We start from the raw sequence: 23,722 nt of genomic DNA, 5'->3' as shown, positions 1-23,722 counted from the left end.
CTTCACATGCCAAATTCCAACCTAGGAGGAAATACTCTGTCACAGACATAAACTCAAAATGATTGACTCACAATGGTAGAAAATACAGCAATGTCATTTGCTGAACTCACATGCAAACCTTTATAAAATAGTCAGTATTTTCACCTGAAAAGTGCACAGTGGCTCATTCTCCATGATATATAAACAAACTCAAAGGCAAAATGCACCCAGATGACATTGTTTAATCTCTCCCTCTGTTCAGTCTTCTCTCTCTCAGGGTTGAATCACCCCCCCCAAAAAAAATCCCAAAAATTGAATGCCACTTGTTTTCCAGCCCATCTCCTGCTTGAAAGGGCTGCCAACCTCTGTACCCTGCCAACGCACGCCTCTCAGTCGTTCTCTAACCTTCATTTGGCAGACAGACAATAGAAAAATTGCTCAGCCCAGTCCCCCACCTCCACCCCCACCCCGCCATCACCAATTCGCTGCCTCTGAATTCTGCTACGGTGGGGATGCACCCAATGAGCCGTGCCATTGTTATTTGTCTCTTCCGAAGTGGAGAGGAACACATGCAACACACAGATATGGGTGAGCACACATGTGTTAACTTACATGCCCATAAATCACTCTCTGTGGGGATAAAAATCATAAATTCTTCTAAAAATGTCAAAGCTGGCCTCATCGATCAAAGCGGCTTCTCTTCAGTGTCAACCACAATTCATTACAAACAACTGGCGCTGGAATTAGGGCTCTGTCGGCTGAAAATTCAGACAACATGTTAGCGCCTAAGCATCCCTGTGATGGTGGCGTCCTGGTGCCCGCCGGTATGAACTCGTCGCCCACGGGGTTAATTGGTGGCAGCCGCTCCGACTGCCATCTGACAGTGGCAGGGTGTGGGCGTGCTGCGCTGCTGATGGCCCAGTAATAAGGAAGAGAAACAGACAGGCACACTCTTTCTATAGTATCTTCGCTTCCCTGTGGGACTACTGACTGACAGGACTCCTCTTTCCCCTCAAGGCATTCAATCCAGACTGCTGCTGAGGAAGGGTTATAAATCTGCTGGAACTTTTAAACGACGGGGCAGTGACTGGGTCCTGCAGGTACCAGCGGGTTCAGTTAGACGTCTCAAGAGAGAAGAGGCACATTATGGGTTCACATCCAGTCTGACCATCATTCAAAAACTTCCCAGGGCTCAAGAATGAAGCCAACAACCAAGTGCCAAAAGCTGCATTTCCTGAAATGGCCACTCGATGCTGGCTCCAAAAGCAAGTCAATCCCCTTGACTCCCGTGTTAAAATGTCCAACTTCACAGCAGAAATAACCTCATTTACAGCCAGGAAGAAAACATGTTTTATTTTGTCTCGTCCCTATAGCGTTGTGAATTTAACTCAACGTTAGATAATATTAAAACTTAATGTTATGAATTATATTACATGCTTTGACTAACAGGTGATGCCAAAGCAGTGAGCTGTGACTGGTAGCTGTCTACTAGGTGCTACCTCAGCCAATGCAAGTCACTGAACTGGACCTTTTGACCATTTTTTATCCTTTTTTTTTCATCTTTAATTTAACCAGGAAAGTCAGACTTTAAGAGATTTAAAATCTCTTTTGCAAAAGTGTCCTAGATAAGAAAGTCAACAGTTAACATACAAAGTAGAAGCATAAACAGACCTGAAGAAAATAAAGAATTAAGTACAGAAACATAACATAAAAAACAACACCTCCTTCACCATATTCTTTATGAGTATTGTTTGAAGAGTTGGTCATTTTTAGTGCACTACTAACTGACATTAGTAATTGGCCAGTTTATCAGTATCAGCAAATTTATAATGGACGGTAAATGAAAATTTAAAAGGTAAAGAAGAGACCGGAGGAACGCATTTATGAGTGTTGACATTACATAGTTTGTCCACCAGAGGGCGTTGTATGATTCACCCAACACAAATGTTTGGAACGGCACAAACACAAGAGCCAGCTAATCAGAGGAGAGTCCAGTGTACGCTACACAACCTGCTGTGACAATAAAACAGGATTATTTTTAAACTGCAGTGTCATATAATCTTAGTAAGAAATCATAAATGACTACATATAACAACTAACAAATGTTGAAGAAATCTATTTATCTGTCAAGTGTTTGAAGGATATATAAGCCAGTATACTATACAGTATATTTTTAAATTGCCAAATATCCTCATCCGACTTAAAGATCTAATATTGACAATGAACACGGTTTGTTGTGTTTTATTAACTGTAGAGATGTCACCAGAACTGACATTTACAATACCTTTAATACCAAGAGTACTTGTTTTATTTTTTTTTAGTACTGTTGGTACCATAGGCAGTGTATGTACTGCAAATCTTCCATAAATGGGCTACAACCCTTTGCAGTGTCTGGGCGATGCACCTATATGGTCTATGAATTCAGCACGCTAACTAAGTTAGGTGCTTTAGCTGGTAACTTATAACTTCACCCTCTTGTAAAAATACAGTCACTTCTGCCTCCAAAAATATTAACACGACTTAAGTCAAAATGATCAATTTGACTTTTTAAAAAGGGAGTCCAAAACACGTGAGTCGGAGTGGCGGAGTCCATCTTTTATATACAGTCTATGGTTTTCAGGTTCAGAGCATGAAAAATTGCTCAGATTTTGAGTCATAGTTCATTGTTACATAAAAATCATATTCTGGGTAAAATGAGCACATTTCTTGGTTGTTTTAGAAAAGTGAGAGAAAGGAAATATAATCATTGATGCATTTTTGTTTTTTGAGGAAACATAAAAGCTATAAAATAAGACTTCACACAATAGAAAGGAAAGGAGATGTGATAATGTTTCACCTTAACATTAGCCTCACAAATAACACCAGCTGTGGAGAGGTGTTAATAATATAGTGATAGAGGTGTGATAGATGGAGGACTGGGAGGGGTTTGTATGGTGGATGACTAGAGGAGATTTTTACAGAAGCCAGATGGGCAAATCCAGTTTAAGTGTTCCAAACACTTTAAAAAAAATGTAGATTCAAGAATTTGTATATTAAAAGTAAGAGAGGAGCACATTTTATCCCAGTTTTTTCTCATTTAGATTTTAATAGAGCATCTTCAATTTAACTATACATCTCAGCATTTAATGGCTTCTGTGCCAGTATCCGTCGCGTATGATATATGCCGCTCAAATCTCTACAGGAGAATGAATATATAAATGAGGGACAAAAACGAGAAGCATTTCCTAATGAAACATCTGCATAATGTATTAAACAACTGTGTGGTGCTGCTAATCTGAATAAAATGTTTTTTATTCTGATGACACACTTACAGCATCTGCGCTGTTCTAACATCCTGTTCTAGTCTTTAGCAAGGAAAAGATAATTGGTTTTTTCAACACCATCCGTCTCCACGGAGACCAGACATCTCAGCACACTAATCTGCCTCTCTCCACCCTTCTCCCCTCCTCCTCTCCTCACTTCCCATCACCACGGTACTCTATCAATGGTAATGTACATTAGAGCTGACTGATAACATTTACAGTGGATGATGAGTGTGTGTGTGTGTGTGTGTGGGTGGGTTAGTGGTGTATGCACATGTGGGGAAAACTGCACATTCAATCAAGGCAAATATGTGTCACTGTGCCAAGCGGGAGCTGGTGGAAGGGACTGGTGTACGCCATAAATCAGAGCTATATTTGTGAATTTATCTAGACCGCCTCTGGTCATGGAGGCCGATCTAAGGCTGAAGAGCCAATCAATTAATATAAAATGTGATGGCCGAGAAAATTAGTTTACAGTCACCCAAGAAGGTGTCCTTGAATGGAAATTCTCTTTTTTCAGAGTGATGTGACTATATCATTGACCCGGCTCTGAAAATTGAAGCCAGTGTGGAAGTCATGGAGTTAAATAAGTAGTTAGGAAGAGGGATGTATGGATGCATGCACAAGTGTCTCAGATCTGCACTCTTTCTAATGGCAGGAAGGGGGTGACTCTTCAATAGTAAAGAAGTCTTTAGGGGAAAAGTCCAAGTAGGGCAACTTGTACTTCTTGTGATGTACAATTCACTTTCATACAACCGAGCAGCATCCTCTGTGTCTCAGTCGGATTCACCCCTCGCTTATGAAAAATAACACCAAACATGAGGCTTCAAAGCAATTCACTGATCAGTGTGTGATGTCATAGTGTCTACATCCTCCCTTTGCAGAGTCTGTGGGTGAAATACTTATGATTTACAGTATGTAATCATCTGCCCTCGTAGCAAAGTATCTCAAACAGGAACACAGTATATAGCAGCTCCACTGCAAACCAGTTTTACTGGTAATGGTGGTTAATGATGGTTTCCTCGGGGAGCAGTACTAAGCTTTCAGGATTTGTAATCTCAGATGGTTTGCGTAAAAGAAAATTAAAAGGAGATTTTAGACTTAAACATTTTATAGATGGTTTTATGGCTGTTTAATGGGGCACACGTGTGAAGAATCATTTACTTGCTGTGAGGAGCAGCGCTCAGCCTGTGGAAAAGGTTTTATATTGTTATAACATTTTCTGTAGCCCACTGAAGAACTTTAATATATAACCTTGTCAGTGTCGTCAGGGTTATCTCAGGTTAAGCTCGGAGACTTTCCTAACAGAAGGCCTGTCGGTGACAGAGAAGGTCTCCACTGGTGATACCACTGAGACGTTGTATTGTAACATCCGGCATTTTTATGCTCAGTCTTAAATTTTGTTCTTGTTTTTAGATGATATTTTTAACGTGTCACACTTTCATTATGCAGTTTCTGTATTTGATAGTATCCTACGTAGGCTGCTTGTCATCTATTGTGTGCGTGTGTGTCTATCTATCTATGCACCTAGCCCTCAACAAACGTTTTGCCTTTTTTTGTCCTTTATATTTAGGCAGCGATTCATCCCATTCTCTAAAATACTCTGACAAATGCCTCTGCTAGAAACTCAGAAGTGTTGCCATCATACAAACAAAACACAAAGCAGCCATCTGCCCTATTGACAGCGATGGTCCTGAGGCGCGATTCCCTGCTGGGCGCTGAGATCGCAACCATGTTGCTCCTTGACCATGCAGACCCCCAGTCTGTGCATCCTTCAACAAGCAAGAGCCCTGCAGTATGTCACTGAGTCCTGGCTCTCATCCAAAGAGGTGACCCTGCCTCTCCAAGGATGCAACACACAAAGCTGTGCCCCCCTACACACACCACAAAGGGAGACAAAGGTCAAGTAGACAAACAGGGTCTGTGATAATAAAGGCTTTTGCAAGCTCAAAGTAAACCCATACCACCTAACCTTTTCTCTTCTGAACACAACTAGAATAGACTGAGTGGAAAGAACAGCTCATATGTGGTGCACAAAATCATTACCGGCTATATTTATCCATCTGTAAAACACAAATTGCTCCAACAACCTGTAGAATAAGAGCCAGTCGCTGTTTGTCTGCCAAAGAGTCTATCCATCTGGTGATTGAACTATAAAAGAAGCACAAGCAGCTGTATGGACTCAAATGTTCACCAGGATCCACACTCTCAGCTCCTCAGCTCACTCCTTAAGTCAGGTGAGATGGGTGGCAACCCGTTACACGACTTGTCCTTTGCGATTTAGAACCTCTGAGTTCGCAGACGGAAACAATGAACCAGTCAGAAGATAGATATTGTTTTGTCTAAAATGGTTTACACACAGGAAGAGCGGAAAGGTGGGAGATGAGCTGATGTCGAAGCCTAAAAAAAAGGTACAAAAGGTATGTGAGAAGGTGGGAAGAGGAAGACAAATTGTGTAGGTGAGAGACAGACTGCAATGTGAGAAGGGGCTCTAGGAGACAACGGCGTATGAAAAAAGGTGTGAGAGCATGATGTGGTAGGTGATGTGATGCACTGAGGAGACGTTGCTCTGGTTAGAGGACAGCAGGCGTGAGAGGAAATTCCTTGGAGGCTGCTGCTTTATTTATGTCTCCTTGTTTATTAGTCTGAGGAACACAGAGTCTTCGCGTCTGTATTAAAAAGAAGCAGAGAGAACAGACAAGCCTTACCTGTGCAATCTGTCCTCCAGTAGTTCAATATACTTGCTGGTGTTCTCTTTCAGGCGGCTTTCTGAGTGAGAAAAAAAGAACAAAGAGAACAACAGCACGTTACGTCACACCTCTAATACTGTTAACACTGACGCATCAATAGCTATGATATACGTGTTAGAAAAGTTAGTTGTCATCACTTGGTGACGGCATTGTGCAGAGAAACTGCAACAGTACACTTCACTTTAGAGGAGCAGCTGGCTTTCTCTTAACACAAACACAGAAATGAGGAGAGATCACTGCCTCTACTCTCAGAGGGGATAAAACTGTAGATGGCCCAAGGATAAAAGGGGATTTTATCATGGCATAGTTCTTTATATCTTGCCAGATTTTCTGTGGGGCATGAAGTTGGATGGATTGCTTATGTTGCTTCCTGTGCCCTTCTGCCAGCAGTGAGTTGTGCCTGAGGAGGCTGGTTGAGCAGTAGTCAGGATGGAGAGGAGGACTGAGCTGCGTTAATGAGCTCATGTATGAAACATGAGAATATGCCCTGCCCATAGGAGCATCCAATCCTTGAGCACAATAGGAATAGGAAACATAGATGCTATCTATATATATCTATAGACAGATAGACCCGAGTTATAACCAGGGAGGTTGGAAGCAGGGAGCACTGGTTCCAACCTTGGAGTCAAAGGATCACAGACACTGCAAGACAATAATAATGAGGCTACTCTAAGAGGAAGCTATTGTCTAGAAAAATAGTAAAATACTGAATACAGAAGAGATGGTGTAAAGTTTTCATCTAACATTTGGTAAAAAAAATTTTTTTAAAGTGAGTATGATTATATTTTACGTGAGTGCATACTCCTACTTAAAGAAAAACTTTAATGAAGATCTAGGAAAGCCAAAAACAGTTGGGAAACTGTTATGTTATGTGATGCCGCTCAGGCTGCTCACACAGAGACAAAGTCTGCGGATTGAAATATAATTTGCATCATTGTCTTGATGGTGGTTAATAGACAGCATCAGCTTGGGGGTGACATATTCTCGGGGCCAGGCACAGCAGGAAGAAAAGGAAAATGTCAGCGACAGTAGCGTGACACACACTTTCCACACTCTTGCACACACACACATTCCTGTACTTGGAGGAAGAGCTGAGATGGAGCTAGTTGGGTTATTTATGGGGGCTCGAATGTGGGAGTCACAGGAAGGGATGTTACTCGTTTCAGTCAAAGTGGCCAAATCTGTGCAATCAGAGGGCGCTGGAGAAGCTATCACATATCTGCTGTATGTGGACCAGACAGCTCACTTACCACCCCTCTAATTGCCACGTGAGATCCTATCCTACCTGATAGAGCTTCCCCTGTCAACTTCCATTCATGCTGGCTCTGTTAAGCAGCTTGCAAGCAGATAGCCACTGAATAATACATGGAGGGCATTAAGCCTGACTTTAGCTGGCAGAGAGCGAGTTGCCAAACTGAGCTACAGCTTGAACAACAGCAAGACGGATAGAAACAGACGAAGGTGGGAGACTGACACACAAGTGCATTAACTGTTTACTTAATATTTCTTGCCATGCTATACACAGAGGAGAGTGCGCCGTCCTGTCGCCATGCCAACCAGTGGTAAAACTACGGCGGTTTTTCAGGCGTGACAGATGAAAATAATCTTTTCTTTATAGAATGGGACGAGAAATCAAGCGGCAGAGCCTCCTCCTGCGCAGAGTGGAACCAGAGCACTGGGTGATATTACCACTTCCTGTAAGACTGCGGGAGGCTGCTGTCATGGGCAGGCAATGCGAATAAAATCGGCACTAAAAAGCCCATAAAGAAGACAGTCGCTCTGTTACTCCCTGATGCGTGCCGTGGCATATTTGGTGTTGAAGGAACTTCACAAAGGCGTTCACAGAGCCCACATCGGAAATTCATGAGCTCAGACTCCCTTCACACTAGTGATCTCAGCAGGCATTAAACATCACTGATTGCTGCCAAGGACCCCGGCCAAAATCGAAAAGGCCATTCATTCATAACACAAGCAGAACTGAGACACCATTGAAGGATGTGGAGAATGGGTTACTGGGTGCTGCGACAATGTCATTTGCTTTATATATGAATCAGAATTTGTTAGACTAATCGAAGCTAAATTGCTTCAGCTAAATAGCTCTAACACTCAGAAAAAGACGAGTCTGATGGTTACAATCTCTGATGTGACAGACAAACCTATGAAGCAGGATGTCACAACTGTAGCAGAGTTTACAAAGACAAAGTTTCTGTCAGCGTGTCCTGATAAGGGACCCAAAGAGCAGAATGAGCTCAGGAAACACAAAAAAAGACTTTTTATTTAGGTGGAGCACATAATCCAAGACAGCAGCAGAGAAAACGGCCTGGTAAAACAAACAGACACGCAGACCAAAAAAGACAAGAGGAAAACAGCATGACACAACAGAGAACTAAAACAAACTGAGGCTTTAAATAGACAAAAGAAAATCAGGAGGATCGGAAACGCCAGGGTGACAAGACACAGCTGAAACTAGTCAGAGACTAATGACACAGGATGAAATTAAATACCATACACACAAATAAGAGATGAACAAAGTAAAACAGGAAATAACAAAGACATCACCAAACAGAGATGGAGACTTATCCAGAGAGGAAAAAGAATAAACTGAAACTGAAACTCCAGGAGTCACCTATAAACCATGTAATAATAACAATAACTAGGCTACAAAATATGATGAAAATAAAACTAAGAAAAGCTAAGAATAGAAACATGGTGAAACCAAAAGTCAAGCAGAGAATATTCAATAATAGACAGAACTTAAATTTCAAAACTCTAGCGTCAATCACAGTTATGGGTTTTATAGAAAAAAGTTAATAAAGGCAAGGTGTGTTCAGTGTCTCCTGCATCACGAGCATTCAAAGAGCTCTCCAACTCAAAGTGAATAATGCGGTCATTTCTTCAGCGCCTTAACAACAAAAGCACCCAAACGTCTGTGAGGCCTTCTTGTTGTCAAACAAATTAGAGGCGGCTCTGCGCTAACAGAGCACCGGTGATATGCTTGTTATAAAAGCCTGTGCAATAATAAGGCAGAAGACAAAACTGTGTGTCTGTAATTGAGCTGAAGGCACTGACTGTGATTAATGTGTTTAAGCTTGGCTAGGTCTGTCTGAGTGTGACAGCGCTGCAGGTAAAACACAAACACGCAGTGGGCATATGGAGCCACTCCCACCATATATACCTGAACCTAACAGCAGCAGAGCTGACGGAGGGACAGCCTGATATAGGACAGACGCTCAATCACCCATGATGCTCTAGCTGTAGCATGCACAGATTGCAGCTGGCATAGCGGAGCATATTGTTGGGTTGTGCTTGAATGCACAACAAAAAGAATCACTTGACAAATAATTGGCTGTGTGCAAAACTGTAGTTGGGTTGTGTTTTGGGTTTTTTTAAGTGATGGGTCCTAACTGCTCAGCTGAAATCTTAAGAAATGCTCACTGTCTTGTAAGTCAGTAAATAGAAACTGTTTAGAAGAGGCTCTAAACTATATTTCTACTGAAGCAAGCTGCAAATATATTTTTTGTTTTTGACAACTGAATCTAAGAAGCAACATTCCTCAGCAATGAGGAAGTCTCCCAAAAAAGTGCAGAGCACTCTCGACACTTCACCAGCTCAACAATCCCGCCCCATTAAACATGCATCCTATTATTCCCCAGGTTTCCTCTTGGAACTCCGGGTTAGTACATTCTCACTAAAATGCATCTTCCCCCCAGCATCTCCCACATGTATACGCGAGCAATATATCATCTTACAATGGTGTTTTCGTTTAGCTGCAAATTTGTGGATCATGAGCTAAATATACTTAGAAACTCCAGTCGTTTTAGGGGAAATTAAAAGTACAATATTACAGAAATACCAAGTAATTCCACAAGATGGAAAGTCGGCTGCTTTCAGTGTGAGCCAGTGTGGTGGACTGACAACCTGGCATTACATCCCAAACCAAACAGCTGCAAACATTTTTTGAGCTTTACCGTGTTTGCAGTGCACGTAGAAGAGAAGGAAGGCACAGTAGGAATATAAAACATTTGTTTCAGCGGTATGTAATTGAAGAAAAGACCTGATTGATTGATTGACGGAGCCTGATTGGAGTGGTACCTCAGTCAATTGTGTTTTTGCAGTAATTCTTTCAGTGATAAATTCATAATGGAATGACAGGAAGAAAAAAATACTGAATATTGCTGAAACTTCAGAGACAGAGACCAGAAAACATGCTTTCCCTCCCCCCAGGTCCACTTAACCACCGCGCCACTCTCAATCACTCAGATGCTCTTCAGAGAAGAGCTGTCACACATTCCATCATGTTCTCAACAGAAGCACCCTAAAAGAGCCAGAGCCATGAATAAATCATATATGTCCTCGCCTTTACTGTAAGAGAATATTGCATTTGTCTAATAACACAGAGTGACTTGCATTGATGTGCACTTGAATCCGCCGGACTAGCACCGCACAGTTGGGTTCGAACTGAATGGCTTTAAACTACGGCACGAGCAACAGGAGCTGTATGGAGAAACAATAGCTGGTACAGTAATTAAATGGGTTCCAGTTGAGCCGCATGAAGCAGAAAACAAGAGAACTGCTGGCATTGTAACAATGGCAGTGAACAGACATTACCACACTACTTGGCTAAATGAAGAGGAACACAGTCTGATGCAGCTTTCCCCATATGAAAGTCCTCACTACTGGGGGTCATTTACGCATCTTATTCAGCTCTTCAATTATTTATTTGTAAATTTAGCGTCGCTCGAGATCTCTCTTGGGGACAAAATTATACTCTCAGCGGGGAATCAAACCTCTGGCCATAATGGCTGTGGTATTCATCAGCAAACGTGCCAACGGCAATTAGGGACATAATGGCTCCCAGGCCAAAAAGCCCCCACACCGCAAGCACTCAACAAGCTGAATCTGTGTGGCTTCAGCTTGTTGATGAATGTCTATCTTTCCATGGCATCAGCAGGACTATTCATTGCCTCGGAGCTCACGCGATGACAATGGGCATGCTGTTTTCTTTGTACGGGATGACACTAATACCACAAGCGCGCGTGCTAGAAATGCCTCGGAAACCTAAAAGGATGGCCATCTTGGCTTTGACTTAGACAGTAATTTCTAATCCCCTCCAGCTAAAGAAATGGTAATGTGCTGTTGGTGGGCTATCAGTTTCCAGCAAGTGTGTGCCAGCCCCTTATTACCAAATAGGATGACAGTTTAATGAGCCCCTTGCTTGGTGTCAGCAACACATTTTGAAATTGCGCCTGCTGCCATATTGTGTGCGCCCACTTGAGCGTTTGAGCACGCCGCGCAACCAATCATTAACTTGCCGTCTTCTCTGTGACGTGTTACCACCTGACTCCAAATCCTTTGTTTAGCCGCTGCAGTTTCGTACCACTGGTTTCCCAGCCTGCAGAGCTACATTATTCAAGATGAGGCACACACACACGCTGCGTTTAGGCTGCTGAGGTGAACGTGGTGATGCTTGTCATGGAAGAAATCAGTGTTATCCCTGGCTGTCAAGCAGACCGAGGTGTTCTTGGGTGTGCTTCCACAACAAAAATCCAGTGGAGGTCGATGAAACATAATCACTTTGAAATGAAAAGAGCTGCTTTCTCCTATAATGATATACAATTATAGACTGGATGGACTAAAATAGCAAGTCTATGCATTACTATACAACACCCTAAAAACTTCATGCAACTGAGCCTGAACAATGGAGTACAAAAATAAAAGGGTGCCCCCTAGGGACAGGAAAGGGTGCATTCAGGACAGGACAATGGCATTAAATGTGAAGCTCCAGCCACAGATCTTTATGATCTGGGTAACAGCATATGGTAGATGGGAGGTTGTAGCATTAGCTTCAGTCTAATGCCGCTTCACTTCCTGCTCTAGCCCCATCACTTCACCACCCCCCTCTCCCGCCCTCCCCTCATCCTCCCGTCTGCGTGTCTCAGTGAGGGAAGTGACCTTTTTTAGAAATCTCCCTGTGACTGATGGACTAGAGAGAGTACCACTGCAGGTGGTGCCGTCAAAATCCATTTAGATCTCTACCAAATGCCCGCAAGCCAAATCAATCTAAAGACTGAACCCTAAAAAAATTTTTAAAAGACAAGCCCCCGTTCCTTAAGATCTTAATCGAGTTGGAGAGCGTGTGAACGCTGATGCATCATGTCTGCGCACACTGGCTCGAAGGTAACCGGCTAACTTTACACAATTAAAGCTCAATTCCCCTCGCACCACCCTCGCCACCTCGCCTCTTCGCGACTGCCAATCCTTGCTGGTAACTCGTTTGAAGCCGATTCCCCCGCTGACAGCAGATCACTTTTGCTTCATTTGGGAGAAAAAGTCATTGTTCATTGATGTCCTCTCACAGTGTGGAGCAACATCAAGAGGCAACTCGTCTTTCAAAGAGCTCTCATGATTCACATTTATGACTGATATTTAAAAAGTGTATTCAAAGAAAAAGAGAGGCGCCTTTCAAGTACACAACAAACGCTTTCACGCCTCAGTGGGCAGAAAAAAAAAAAGAACAGCACTGTTTCAGGTAATGCTGCACTCATTCATATTCATGCTTTAAAATGTTTATTCTAAGCTACTATAATAACTGTTTGTATGTTAACAATGGAACAAATATGTAAGTGTAATGTCCCAAAGAGAATTATTACATAAACATCTCTTAAGCTTACGTTTTGTTTCTTGAGCTTTTTCACAGTTTTTCAGATTTTTGTCTTATCTGAAAAACTGAATGCTGCTCGAATTAGGTTTGTTTCCAGATGCAGCAGACAGCTGTTCTCAGCAAAAAAAAAACCCAAAAATCATAGAAGGCAAAGTGTACACAACCTGCCGAGCACCTAAGGGCAGGCAGCTGTGCTAGCTGAAGGCCAGAAACATAATCTGAATGAATGACATTATGATGTCAACTTAAAAAGCAATATGTTAGTTTTGTGTATTTAGGTTCTAAAACTGTACACAATAAAAAAGCAAATAAATACTGCTCACACTAGCTTCATAATTATAATACAAACATATCAATATGTTCCTTCGACCAGTTTTATTCATTTTTGTTTCTGATAGAGGGCTGGTGGAAAGGATTCATTTAAGCAAGCAGTGCTCTTAGTTTTATTAACACCGAAGGTTTTTCCTCTTAAGAAGCATGAAAGTGACTCATGAGCTCACTGACTGGATGTTTTGTGGTTAATCACGCCTCGGGAATTCTAAAACTAAAATTGCCGTATAGATTTTATGGTCATAAGTGTGTACTCTGGAGCTTTTCTCCAAAAACCTGTTGCTTATTTAGCACAGTTCTTACTCTTTTGTGCTAACGATTTAACCAGGATACTTTTTGTTGTAAAAGCTGCAACTATGAGCCACAGAATCCTGCATATGTGAATAAAATTAACTGGAATTTTATGTGTGGAACCAAAGTGGTTTCTATCTAGCCCCTACTTCAGATTTAATCCCCCATTAAACCGAATGGTAATTTTTTACATTTCAGTTTGGTACAAAATAAACAAGAAGCTATGCTTCATTTAGAGCCTTACTGGAGCTAGTAGGAACATTTTATTAATCTAACTGTATGCTAATATTCACCTGTGTGAGATTTATCTTCTCAACAAATTATATAAATTCATATATCTACATAGATTTTTAAGTAATACCATAATGGGCAAAAGATGCAGCAATTTATTAAAATCTACACATGAAAATACAGAATATAAGCCCAAAACACACTCTGTACAGTTCTAACAAGCCTGAAAGTCAATGTTTGGCTGGACTGTTTCCCTCCTCTTGACAGCCACCCTTTCACAGAGACCATTTCTGATGAGGCTTCAGCAGCTGGATAAATTGAAAGGCCAGATGTTTCTCACAGGTCCTGTGTCAGGTCTTTTTCTAAGGACATAACGTGTTCATATACTGTTCATCTACTGTACACAGCTTTTAGGCCTAATTTTTTCTTTTATCCAGCAGCATACTGAAATATGCTAAGATTCCAGCTAACAGCTTCTTGGGAATCACCTTGTTAGTGCAGAAATACTATTTTATGCCCTTCAAACTGTGTTCTCATGCTAAGTTGTGTAGGCACAACACTGCTTCATCCTTTGCACCGTTAGGCACAGTTTTTATGCTTCAGTGATTTGTAGTTCAGTGTTAAATGATCAGGTACAAGGACTGAACTGAAAATGAATGAAAAAGCAGCCAACGCCCAAAGAAAAACCTGCAGAACTATTGCTCGAGACCACTTTTTAAAAATTACCATAAAGTCTTACTCCTTGTAAAAAACAAACAAAAATTAATAAAGTAACAGTGTTGTATATTTATATATTAATTTAACAATAGTAAAGACAAGGGTTTGATGTTGTCAGTCATACTGGGTAGCCTCTGCGACTCACCATGCTGGGCCTCCCTCTGCTCCAGCTCCTGTCTGAGTTGCTGCCGCTGCTCCTTCATCCTGGCGAGCTCCTGGCTGCTCCCTGAGCTGAGGCTGTGCAGCCTCTTGGCCAGAGCCTCGAGCCGGTCCCGCTCCAGGTACACCGCCTTCATCTCTGCTTTCAGTTCCTTAGCACTGCTGAAGTCATTACCTGCACCGGTACACCACAGGAGCACATTATGCTTACAACGTCCATTAACGAGTTTCTTGATCATTAATAGCGTAATTAAGTGAGGCTAATGGTGGGTGAGCCAAGTAAATGGGGTAAATTTAAAAAAAAAGGGTAATGCAGCAGGGATGTAGTGGGGTGTGGTTGAGTGGAAAGTTACCTGAGATGGCTGCCAGTTTGGCTTCATGTAGTGCCAAAAGCTGTGTTTCAGTCTCACTGACTTTCCTCCTTAGGCTGCTGCCCAGTCTCTGACTCATGACCACCTGGGGAAAAGAAAGAGAAGAACATGCAGAGGAGAGAGCAGGGGGGGGAGGGCGGTAACTAACAAAACCTTTGCAGACACATGGATCCCACAGGAGGCAAAGCTCATTTCCAATTCCGCTTTCATTTTCTTTTTGACACTCATTCTTACAAGACCTTACAAATTCATTTCCGTCCTTCTGTGTTCGCTCTGCTTTGAATACACAGCAGAGCATCAACGCCGATGTGTTACCTTTGTCTATAACCTTTAGAAAGAAAGAGAGTGCTTCTCCTTTCACATGGACAGACTGGAAAATGTGAAATCCTCATAAAAGATATCATTAGAAAGTCAGAGAGGAAAAGGCCCCTGAATGTCACAGCCTGATGGGGATGCGGCACCTCAGCCCTGAGTATTCACAAAGGAGCTGATGGTCTCCATCAGCCCGTCTGGCCCTCATCTGCCCTCACCCTATCCTTTAAACCTCTGTTATTTCCATTGTATACACTTTGAACCACAGCTACAATCCCCATGATCCGCTTCCTTCTTTTTAGGAACTGTTTTTCTTTTTTTTCACTGCTCAAAGAGATTTGGATCCAGATTTTCTGACGCATGTTTTCCTTAAATCTGACACAGTTATGTGCAACACTTTGAAAAGGCAGTCAAATAGACTGTTATTTCTGAGGCAGAACATCCCCGCAGAAATGTAGAAAGCGGATTTTTTTTTTTCCAAACGGGCTTGTATAATTTTATTTCATGCATTACATGAAGTGAAAATATTTTTTGAGTGCTTTTTCAAACTGTAGAAATTTTGACATCGCTGATTTAATTTCAAAACATCAGGCTATTTGTCAATTTCGAAAAAGTCAGCGGAGAAAGCGAAAGTTACTTTCATGTCAGCAATCATTTTGTCACAGCAGGTGAGCAATTTTCCACTTGGTGAATATATCATCTAGGAACCAAACTTCTCATTTTAGCTTAACAATGGGTACTTTGTGATGATGGTAAATGTATATCTGGGTAGAAACCCACAACATTTCTTTCAGGTGCAGCGGCAACATCAATCAGTCATTTGATGATGGCTTTCTGAAAGACTCAGTGACAGTAGCTTTACAGAGCTAAGTCTGTGCTGCTCTCTCCTTATTCCATGAATCTAGTTTCTGGATAAAAAAATTGAAAAAAGAAAATAACTAGTAAGCAGCATATGTCATTGGACCTTGAAGCATATAGGCAACAACAGCAGAAGATCACACTGGGTGAACGAAATGGTCAGCTAAGAACAGGAAATCGATGTTGTGAAGTGTAATAATATGGAGGATATTTTCTTAGCACAGTTTGGTCCCCTTATTACCAACTGAGCATGTACTGTTGCTGCCTACGCTCATCTTTTTATAACCAGTGTCCATCTTCTAATGGTTGCTTCCAGCAGAATAACGTATGTGACAAAGATCACATCATCTTAAACTGGTTTCGTGGACATGGCAGTGAGTTCACTGTACTCAAATGCCCTCCACAGTCACCAGAGCTCAATCCAGTAGGGCATTTCTGGATTGTGGCGGAACATGAGAATCACATCGTGGATGTGCAGCCGACAAATCTGCAGCAACTGTGTGATGCCGTCATGTCGATATGGACCAAAATCTCAGAGAAATGTTTCCAGCAGCTTGTTGAATCTGTGCCACAAAGAATAAAGGCTAATGGATGTCCAGCATCATCCAGTACTAGCAAGGTATAGATGAGCTCATTGTTTGGATCTCACCCTAAAAGTGTCAATCTGACAACGCGCTGCACAGCAACCCCAAATGATGAATTGCTTTTGGGGGAAGAGGAGAGACGTTACAGGTAAACAGATGTGGGGATTAGGGTTTTTAGAACCCACAGTGTGGTACACTGAAACACACTAAAGCTGACATTGTTTGCTCTAAATATACTCTTGCAGATGCCTCAGGATGTTACAGTTGAACAACAGGAACTCCATGTTGAAAGTCATACCCGAGGCTATTTGCTTAAGACTGCTGTTGAGCCTCTGAGACATACAGTAGCTGGAGACTCAGTTCTCATCACCAGTGATCATCTTTGACATGAAAAATTCAGGTCAGTTTGAGACAGACACTGACCGCTCTCACGGCATGTTTGACGTCTGTACTGATGCATATGTGCAAGAGAGATCTAAATGCAGTAGCAGCACAGAAGTGGTGCAAAATTTCAACATTAACAGGAACCGCCGCTACATCCAAATCAAGTTTTTGCTTCTTATGGTCTTCTGATTACACCTTGTGCAGGAAGCACAAAGGAAAAGCAAACCCTTGATAAGCATGAGTGAATTCTAGTTACACAGCAGCATGCAAACCCAGGTATACACACAAACAACAGACACGGGCTTCAAATCACCACGTTAGCCATGTTTTACTCATTCAGTTGATTTTGAAAGCATGCATTTAAGCAAATCGGACAGCAATTTTTTAATCATCAGGTGCTGTAATAATTTTACAGATGATTTAGAATTTAGGGAGGATTTATTCAAAATGACAACTCCTGTGACTCTTGCAAAAAAACAAAAAAACTGGAGAGTTTACTGCCTTGTCAAAGAGAAACAAGCTCATGAATACAGACACTGACATTTAGTACGTATATTGAAAACACCGAAGCTCGCACAAGACACATAATGTGTATTTTGACTTACTGCTTATTAGACATTCACACACATTCAGTCATCGTCGACATGCTGAGAAGAGAATGAGATGTTATAGAATAAATCAAGTCAGAGGAACAGTGGCTTACCTTAGCAGTGGCTTCCTTAATGGACAGATTTAATGCCTGCTCCTGCTCCTGGAGTCTGCAAAATAAAAACATAAATGTCACAGTGCAGGACTGAAGGTAATTTTTTTCATTTTGGAGATGAAATCAGGAGTTATCAATATGATATCTGCTGTTCCAATCTAGATTTTTTTAATTTTATTCTTTTAGCTTCTACTCATCTGAAATATTCAATATGAACTGGTCATATTCAATGACCAGTTCAGTCATGCACAAAAGTGAGACATTATTTTATATTTTGCAGCCAATTATCCAGATTGCAATCTTTTAAAGTGCTCTTGAGGAATCGTTCTCCTGGCTTTCTAAAGGTCTTTCAAGGTCTTTCTTTAGACATTGGCCATATTTTTTATCATTTCTAGTCCAGTCCTTTTACCTGACCACTCTCAGAGGAACAGTTTTTTATTTATTAAGCCACTTAAAACTGACCTATGACTCATTCACGGACAAAAAAATAAATCTAATTTAAGGTCTGAACCAGTGTTGTACTCTACACATATGATAATATAGCAGCCTGTCATGAAAACGCATCATTTGTTCACATTTGTTTAGTTGAATAGTTGCACCAACAAGGTGATTTACAAAGAACTTTTAGCCAAAAACTTAGTGTGCAGTGTCCTTAAAAACCTTGACAAGTTGAGGAGAAAGCAAGACGTGGCAAACATATAACTGTCTATCTAGATAGTTAAAGAAGAAAGTTTCATTGGCAACAGGTCTTCATCAGCATATACGAAGGAGGTGAGGAGAGAGGTACAACAGTGAGTGTCTAAAGCCAGCTGTAAAACACAGTGGAGGCTCTGTCATGGTGTATAGCCACATTTCAGCCAGTGGTGATGGGAATGGAATTATAAATGCAGGAAAGTACCATCAGATTTTGATCGGCCATGTAATCTGGAAAGCGTCTGATTGGCAACAGCTTCATTTTTCAGCATGACAATCATCCCAAACGCACTGCCAATGCAATAAAAACATACCTAGATAGTGTTCCACTGTGTGTTTCTCTATCAGTCATGGATTGGCCTCCCTGTAGCCCAGACCTCAACATTAATGAAGAGTTGTGGGATCATCTTTACAAAAAACAAAACAAAAGGCGGCCAACATCCAAAGTAGAATGTCCTTAAAGAAGCCTGGAGAACTATTCCTGAAGACTACTTAAAGGAATTACAAGAAAGTAATTCTTGTAATTACTTGAAGAATAAAGGTGGCCATATCATCACCACCAATTTTCAAGTTCATGTGGGTTAGCTCAAGACTTTCTTTGCTTCTTAAACATCTTGGCATACAGAAGATAAAAGACTTGCGGGTATCTCCATACAGAGTAAGTTCTTTGCACACTGTTCATCTTAGGTTGTAAAAAAATACATATAACCTGATACTGTGTGCAAACATGAGCATAAGAGACCTGCATTGTGAGGACACGAGCTTTAAATTTTGCATTTGAAATCAAATGCTGTAACCAGTGAAGCTTGAGCCTGCATCTGGGTGGCTTACTTTAGCGTAAGAAAGAGAAACGCTGTGAGTGAGTGTGCCCCTTTTTGGAATACTGCCTGAAATAAACTTCATCAAAATAAAGAGAAGACTGAACCTGAAAAACATCTTCCATTATAAAATATGGCTCAATATTTGTGTTTTCTTTAACTGGCCTGTTGGATTCAACTCTAGCCCAATATTTCAGACAATAAGGGAAAACAGGACAACCCATTAAGGTCACACTATTTGGTGACAGATCTAAATCAATTACAAGATGGAGAAAAAGGAGCATAAAATCCATTATGCACAGTACAGTCACCTTGAGACAGTCCCAATTGTCTCACAAAAATCATTATGTCCACTCCATGTTATTCAAGCTGATGTTCAGAGTGAGTCAGAGTTAAATGTTGTCTCTGCACATCAGTCTTATAGCGCCGAGTGGATTTCTTTAATTCAGTATTCATGTGGAAAAAAACCTGATACGAGACAGAAATATCCTGTGTTGTTTGGAAAAGGGCGGACTGCAACACAATCATCACGGTGACCCGTGGCAAGCCACCCACAGATGTGCAGCTGAATATCCAATCTGAGGTCGCAATTTCAATCAGCAATGAGAATAAATGCGTTTCAGCCGGGGTGAGAATAAGCCAGATATCAAATTATGCCAGTGGTGGTGGGTCACACCGCCAAGAAGGCGATAAGTACAATTTACATGTCTTTCTAACGAGTGGCAAGACGGAGAGGCTTTCCAGTGCTCCCTTGCAAGCTATTAACTTCAGAGGATATGATGCAAAGTAATCATTAGCATCTAAGAAAAAAGCCATTAAAATTCAAAGCAGGTTCAAGCAGGTGTGAGAGAAGAAGACTGAAGGCACGTGGGATAAGAGGGGGGGAAAGTAGCTGTCCTCTCTGAATCTAAGAAACAAGTTACTCCTAAAGGGCTGCAAGCTGCTTTACATTACATCCATTTGTCAGTGGCTTTTGTTTATAAAGACCTGAAATACATGAGCTGAACCTCTCCAGGAACAATAGGCATCCAGTGCTGCATGGGCAGACCTGTCGATCAACGAACAAAGTGAGCAATTTTGCCTGTAAGCTGATAAAAAGGGTAATGATTCATGTAAATGCAAGGCTAGGTGTCTTCTGTGCTGTTACTGGAGGTGTTGATTTGGTTGAAACGTGATGGTGTGATTTTGACAATTCTGCTGAAAGATTTATTCAAAGTGCCACTTTCTCTGTGGATGGAAGAAGCTGGGAGGCAATGACTTAGAAACAGCAGATCGCCACTGACACATCAACTTCAAAATGGGCTAATTAAATGTATGTAACGTGATGAAAGAGAAAAAAAACCCTATGGACAGACTGTTGCATGGTCACCAGCATTTGCAGCTCTATAGCAGCCCCACCTGGGCACTCCAGGTATTGCACAAATACTAACCACTGCATAAGAAGTGAGCACATCTGACAGACTAGTACTAAACAAATGCTTTATGCATAGTAACCACACCAAGATCTTTCACAAGGTTAAATTATCATTACTATGGCTAATTTTGCCCAACTTTATTGATATTTTCATATTTTTATCAAAGTAATATTAAATACAAATCTGGCTTTTATTGCACATTTTGAGTAAGATTAAATAAGGAGATGCACCTCCTGGAGTTTTGATGAAAAATGAAAGAGTACAAAACCTTTTGACTGCACTGGATAAACGTTACCCGTCTATTAAGCTGGCGTCAGGTAACAAAAATACTTCTTCTACATTTACAGTAAAGAATTATGTTTAAAACTCCAGTCCTCCTGCTGTCAGAGGAGGAAACCATCATAAAGTGGATAAACAAATGGCTGTCATGGAGGATGCTGTGATGTTTGGCAATTTGTCAGCTTCAGGGCTTGTTTTCCTCATTCCTGACATAGGCTGTGCCGATTCTTCTATTGTATATAAATGTGTATGTAGAAATACATCAAATTAACACAACAACACAAATTATGTTACCTTCAAACTAGTTGTGAGTAAAGGTTATGCATGTAAAGGCCCAATCAGCGGACACTTTTCACAGTTTAGGTGTTAGATCCGGCTCAACCAATCAAACTGAGAGTCCAACGACCGACAGGAGAAACTGTAATACCGACGTGCAAAATTCAAATGGTGTGAAAATGTTTTCTCAATGCTCAAGACCTCAATTTCCATTTTTCACATACATTTGCACATTTTCTTAACTATTCTGCTTCCTAGCAGAAGCAGATCCTGGAGAGCAAAACGCCTTTAATACATCCAAAGATCTGCAGTGAAGGTTTTGATTCCCTCGTTTGAAGTTTCTCCCTAAATACAGATGGGGACAGAATTACTAGTGATGAAATGTTTTTGAGGAGATTACCAGTTCCAGAAACGTTGAATCATCTCCACATCATAACACTCCCACCACTGTGTTTCACTGTGGGGACAGTGCTGTTTGGGTTATACGCCTCTCCCTTCTCTCTGTGACCAAAGAGCTCTAGTTTCATCTCATCTCACCAAAGGATGCACTTCCAGTATGAACAATCTTTCTCCAGGTTGTTCTTAGCACATTTCAGCGTGGCAGTTGTTCTGGGCTCTTTAGACTCATCTCTGACTAGTTCTCGTTCCGGTCTTTCTCAGTGCTTTTTCAGAGGCAGAGAAGATTTATATACTGTGTGTAAATTGGAGGATAACTCTCATTTTTAACTTGTTTTTTGTAAGCTTTGAGGAATACAGAGTTAAAGCATGTCATTGCGCATGACGGGTTTGTGGTAGAGGCAAATAATTTTATCCTCATTTGTAAATTTCTGTTCCTGGGAACAGCATGTTTCATTCATTCATTACCTGCAGCTTTGTAAAGGAGGCTAAAGGAGGCTCTAAATTTGAAATTATTTCATGCAACCACTCAGATAAGGTGAAAGCATTATTATTAAATATTATTAAATATGCTCAAAAAGACACAACCTTTCCTTTCCTTTTTTTCCGGCTCATGCAAACACAGCCTTTCATGTCACAAATGTGACATTTAAGCAAGCAAATCATCACATATATGGCGCTGACCTGAGCATGGAGGGAGGACGAGAGACTGAGATTTGTGTGCGATTTTCAGAAGCGACGAGGTCCTGGAGGGTTCGGCTCATGTCGCGAAGCTGAGCCGTGCTGCAGCTCCTCAGCACGGAGGCCTCCAGCTCCTCAGCCTCCACCTGTTGCTCTTCCTGCTGAATCTGCTGCTCCAGACACCGGCTACGGTCCTTCAGCTCCACCAGTCTCTGCTGCAGCTCTGCGATCTCCTCCTGCAGAGGTGGAGCAATGTTCATTTCATTCATTTTACATGTATGTTAGAAATAACATAGTTTCTATGAAGGTAATCAGTAACAGTGAAGTAGTACTTCAGTTCTTGAAACAAGATTGAATGAAAAATTCAAATACCTAATCTGAAACAGAAAGAAACTTGACTGGTGAGTTATTAGCTTTTATCAGAATTGTTAATCAATAGTTTGTTTGATATTAAAGTAGCAGTGAGATTAGTTAATCTTGTTCACAATGATTCACTGTCAGTGTAAATACTGCTGACAGCTATGCATATTTTATAAATTTCATTCACTTTTGTGAGCAAGGAAAGAAGCTGTTTTATTAAATTCTCAGAGGAGCGGTAACTCAGACCAGCCTGACGTACAAAGCGGAACGACGTGAGCCGAATTTACCTCGACAAGCCGTCTCTCTCGTATCAGACGTTCTCTTCGTTGCAGTGGACCCTGTGATGAGTTGGATTGCTCCCCTGCAACAGGCTCTGCACACTCCCTGCCACAAAATGACACCATTTTTAACAGCTTTGATTAACATTTTCAGGAGGTTAATCCACATTTAATGTTGCTTTTAATCTCTGTAAGTCAAAGCTAAAGAGAGCTGCAGATGGATAATATACAGTATGGTTGTGTGTAATCACTTTTTCCCACAGATTCTCATCAAATAACTCTGTGACAGTGGAAAATCTGCTGTTTATCAGAGGTGACCTAAAATCCTTTTGCTTATATTTGTTCGGGATACTCTCTGAAGAGGCCCCACCTGATTTCCTTCCTGTCGCAAGAGCTATTTTGGAGAGCTCTCCCTCTTTGATCTGTGCTACAATATTGCAACAAAAGAGAGAGAATGAGCTTATGAACTCAAATAAACCCCATTATGTCCTGAACAAAGGGAGTTTATTGCAATAAAAGTAGATCTGTTTTTTGTTTAAGTGACACACAATATAAAATAAGGTCCTAAACAAAACAGGAAAAGTAATTTTCAGTGTAACCACATTTCATATTATATTCCACTTATATATTGTATGCAGTTAACGTTTTAAATATAGTGTTTTAGTTAACATGATCAAACCAGCACTGACCTGTGCTGACTGCAGTCTGCCCTCTGGAGGGCGCTGTCCACCGCCTGTCTGAGCCTCTCCAGGAACAACGCCACGCTGGGCTGTTGGGAGGGTAAACCCAGCTTCAGAGTGCTTCGTTCTCCAGACAGCTCCTCTAACTTTTTCCCAAAGCGCTCAGCTGTGAACACACATACACACATGCTGAATAACATGCAGAAAACATCAG

At 41.3% G+C, this 23,722-nt stretch overlaps 1 protein-coding gene across 2 annotated transcripts in view; it reads right to left on the bottom strand.

The window, feature by feature from the left end:
- The window catches only part of disc1 (DISC1 scaffold protein), a 44,858-nt gene that overhangs the window by 13,220 nt on the left and 7,916 nt on the right, over positions 1–23,722 (bottom strand). For both annotated transcript variants that reach the window (XR_010095387.1, XM_063491223.1), the window contains exons 4-10: positions 23,518–23,674; positions 22,838–22,934; positions 22,194–22,426; positions 17,633–17,687; positions 14,774–14,876; positions 14,407–14,595; positions 5,990–6,050 (exon numbers count right to left, since the gene is read on the bottom strand). Coding sequence is in view for 1 of the 2 variants with exons in the window: in XM_063491223.1 (XP_063347293.1) it covers positions 5,990–6,050; positions 14,407–14,595; positions 14,774–14,876; positions 17,633–17,687; positions 22,194–22,426; positions 22,838–22,934; positions 23,518–23,674 (895 nt within the window). In the remaining variant the exon portion in view is untranslated. The remainder of the gene's footprint in view (positions 1–5,989; positions 6,051–14,406; positions 14,596–14,773; positions 14,877–17,632; positions 17,688–22,193; positions 22,427–22,837; positions 22,935–23,517; positions 23,675–23,722) is intronic.

The sequence above is a fragment of the Pelmatolapia mariae genome, linkage group LG13 (genome assembly GCF_036321145.2).
Source record: "Pelmatolapia mariae isolate MD_Pm_ZW linkage group LG13, Pm_UMD_F_2, whole genome shotgun sequence".
NCBI lineage: Eukaryota > Metazoa > Chordata > Actinopteri > Cichliformes > Cichlidae > Pelmatolapia > Pelmatolapia mariae.
Note: the sequence above shows the minus strand (reverse complement) of the source record. Positions and strands in the feature narration are given on the sequence as shown.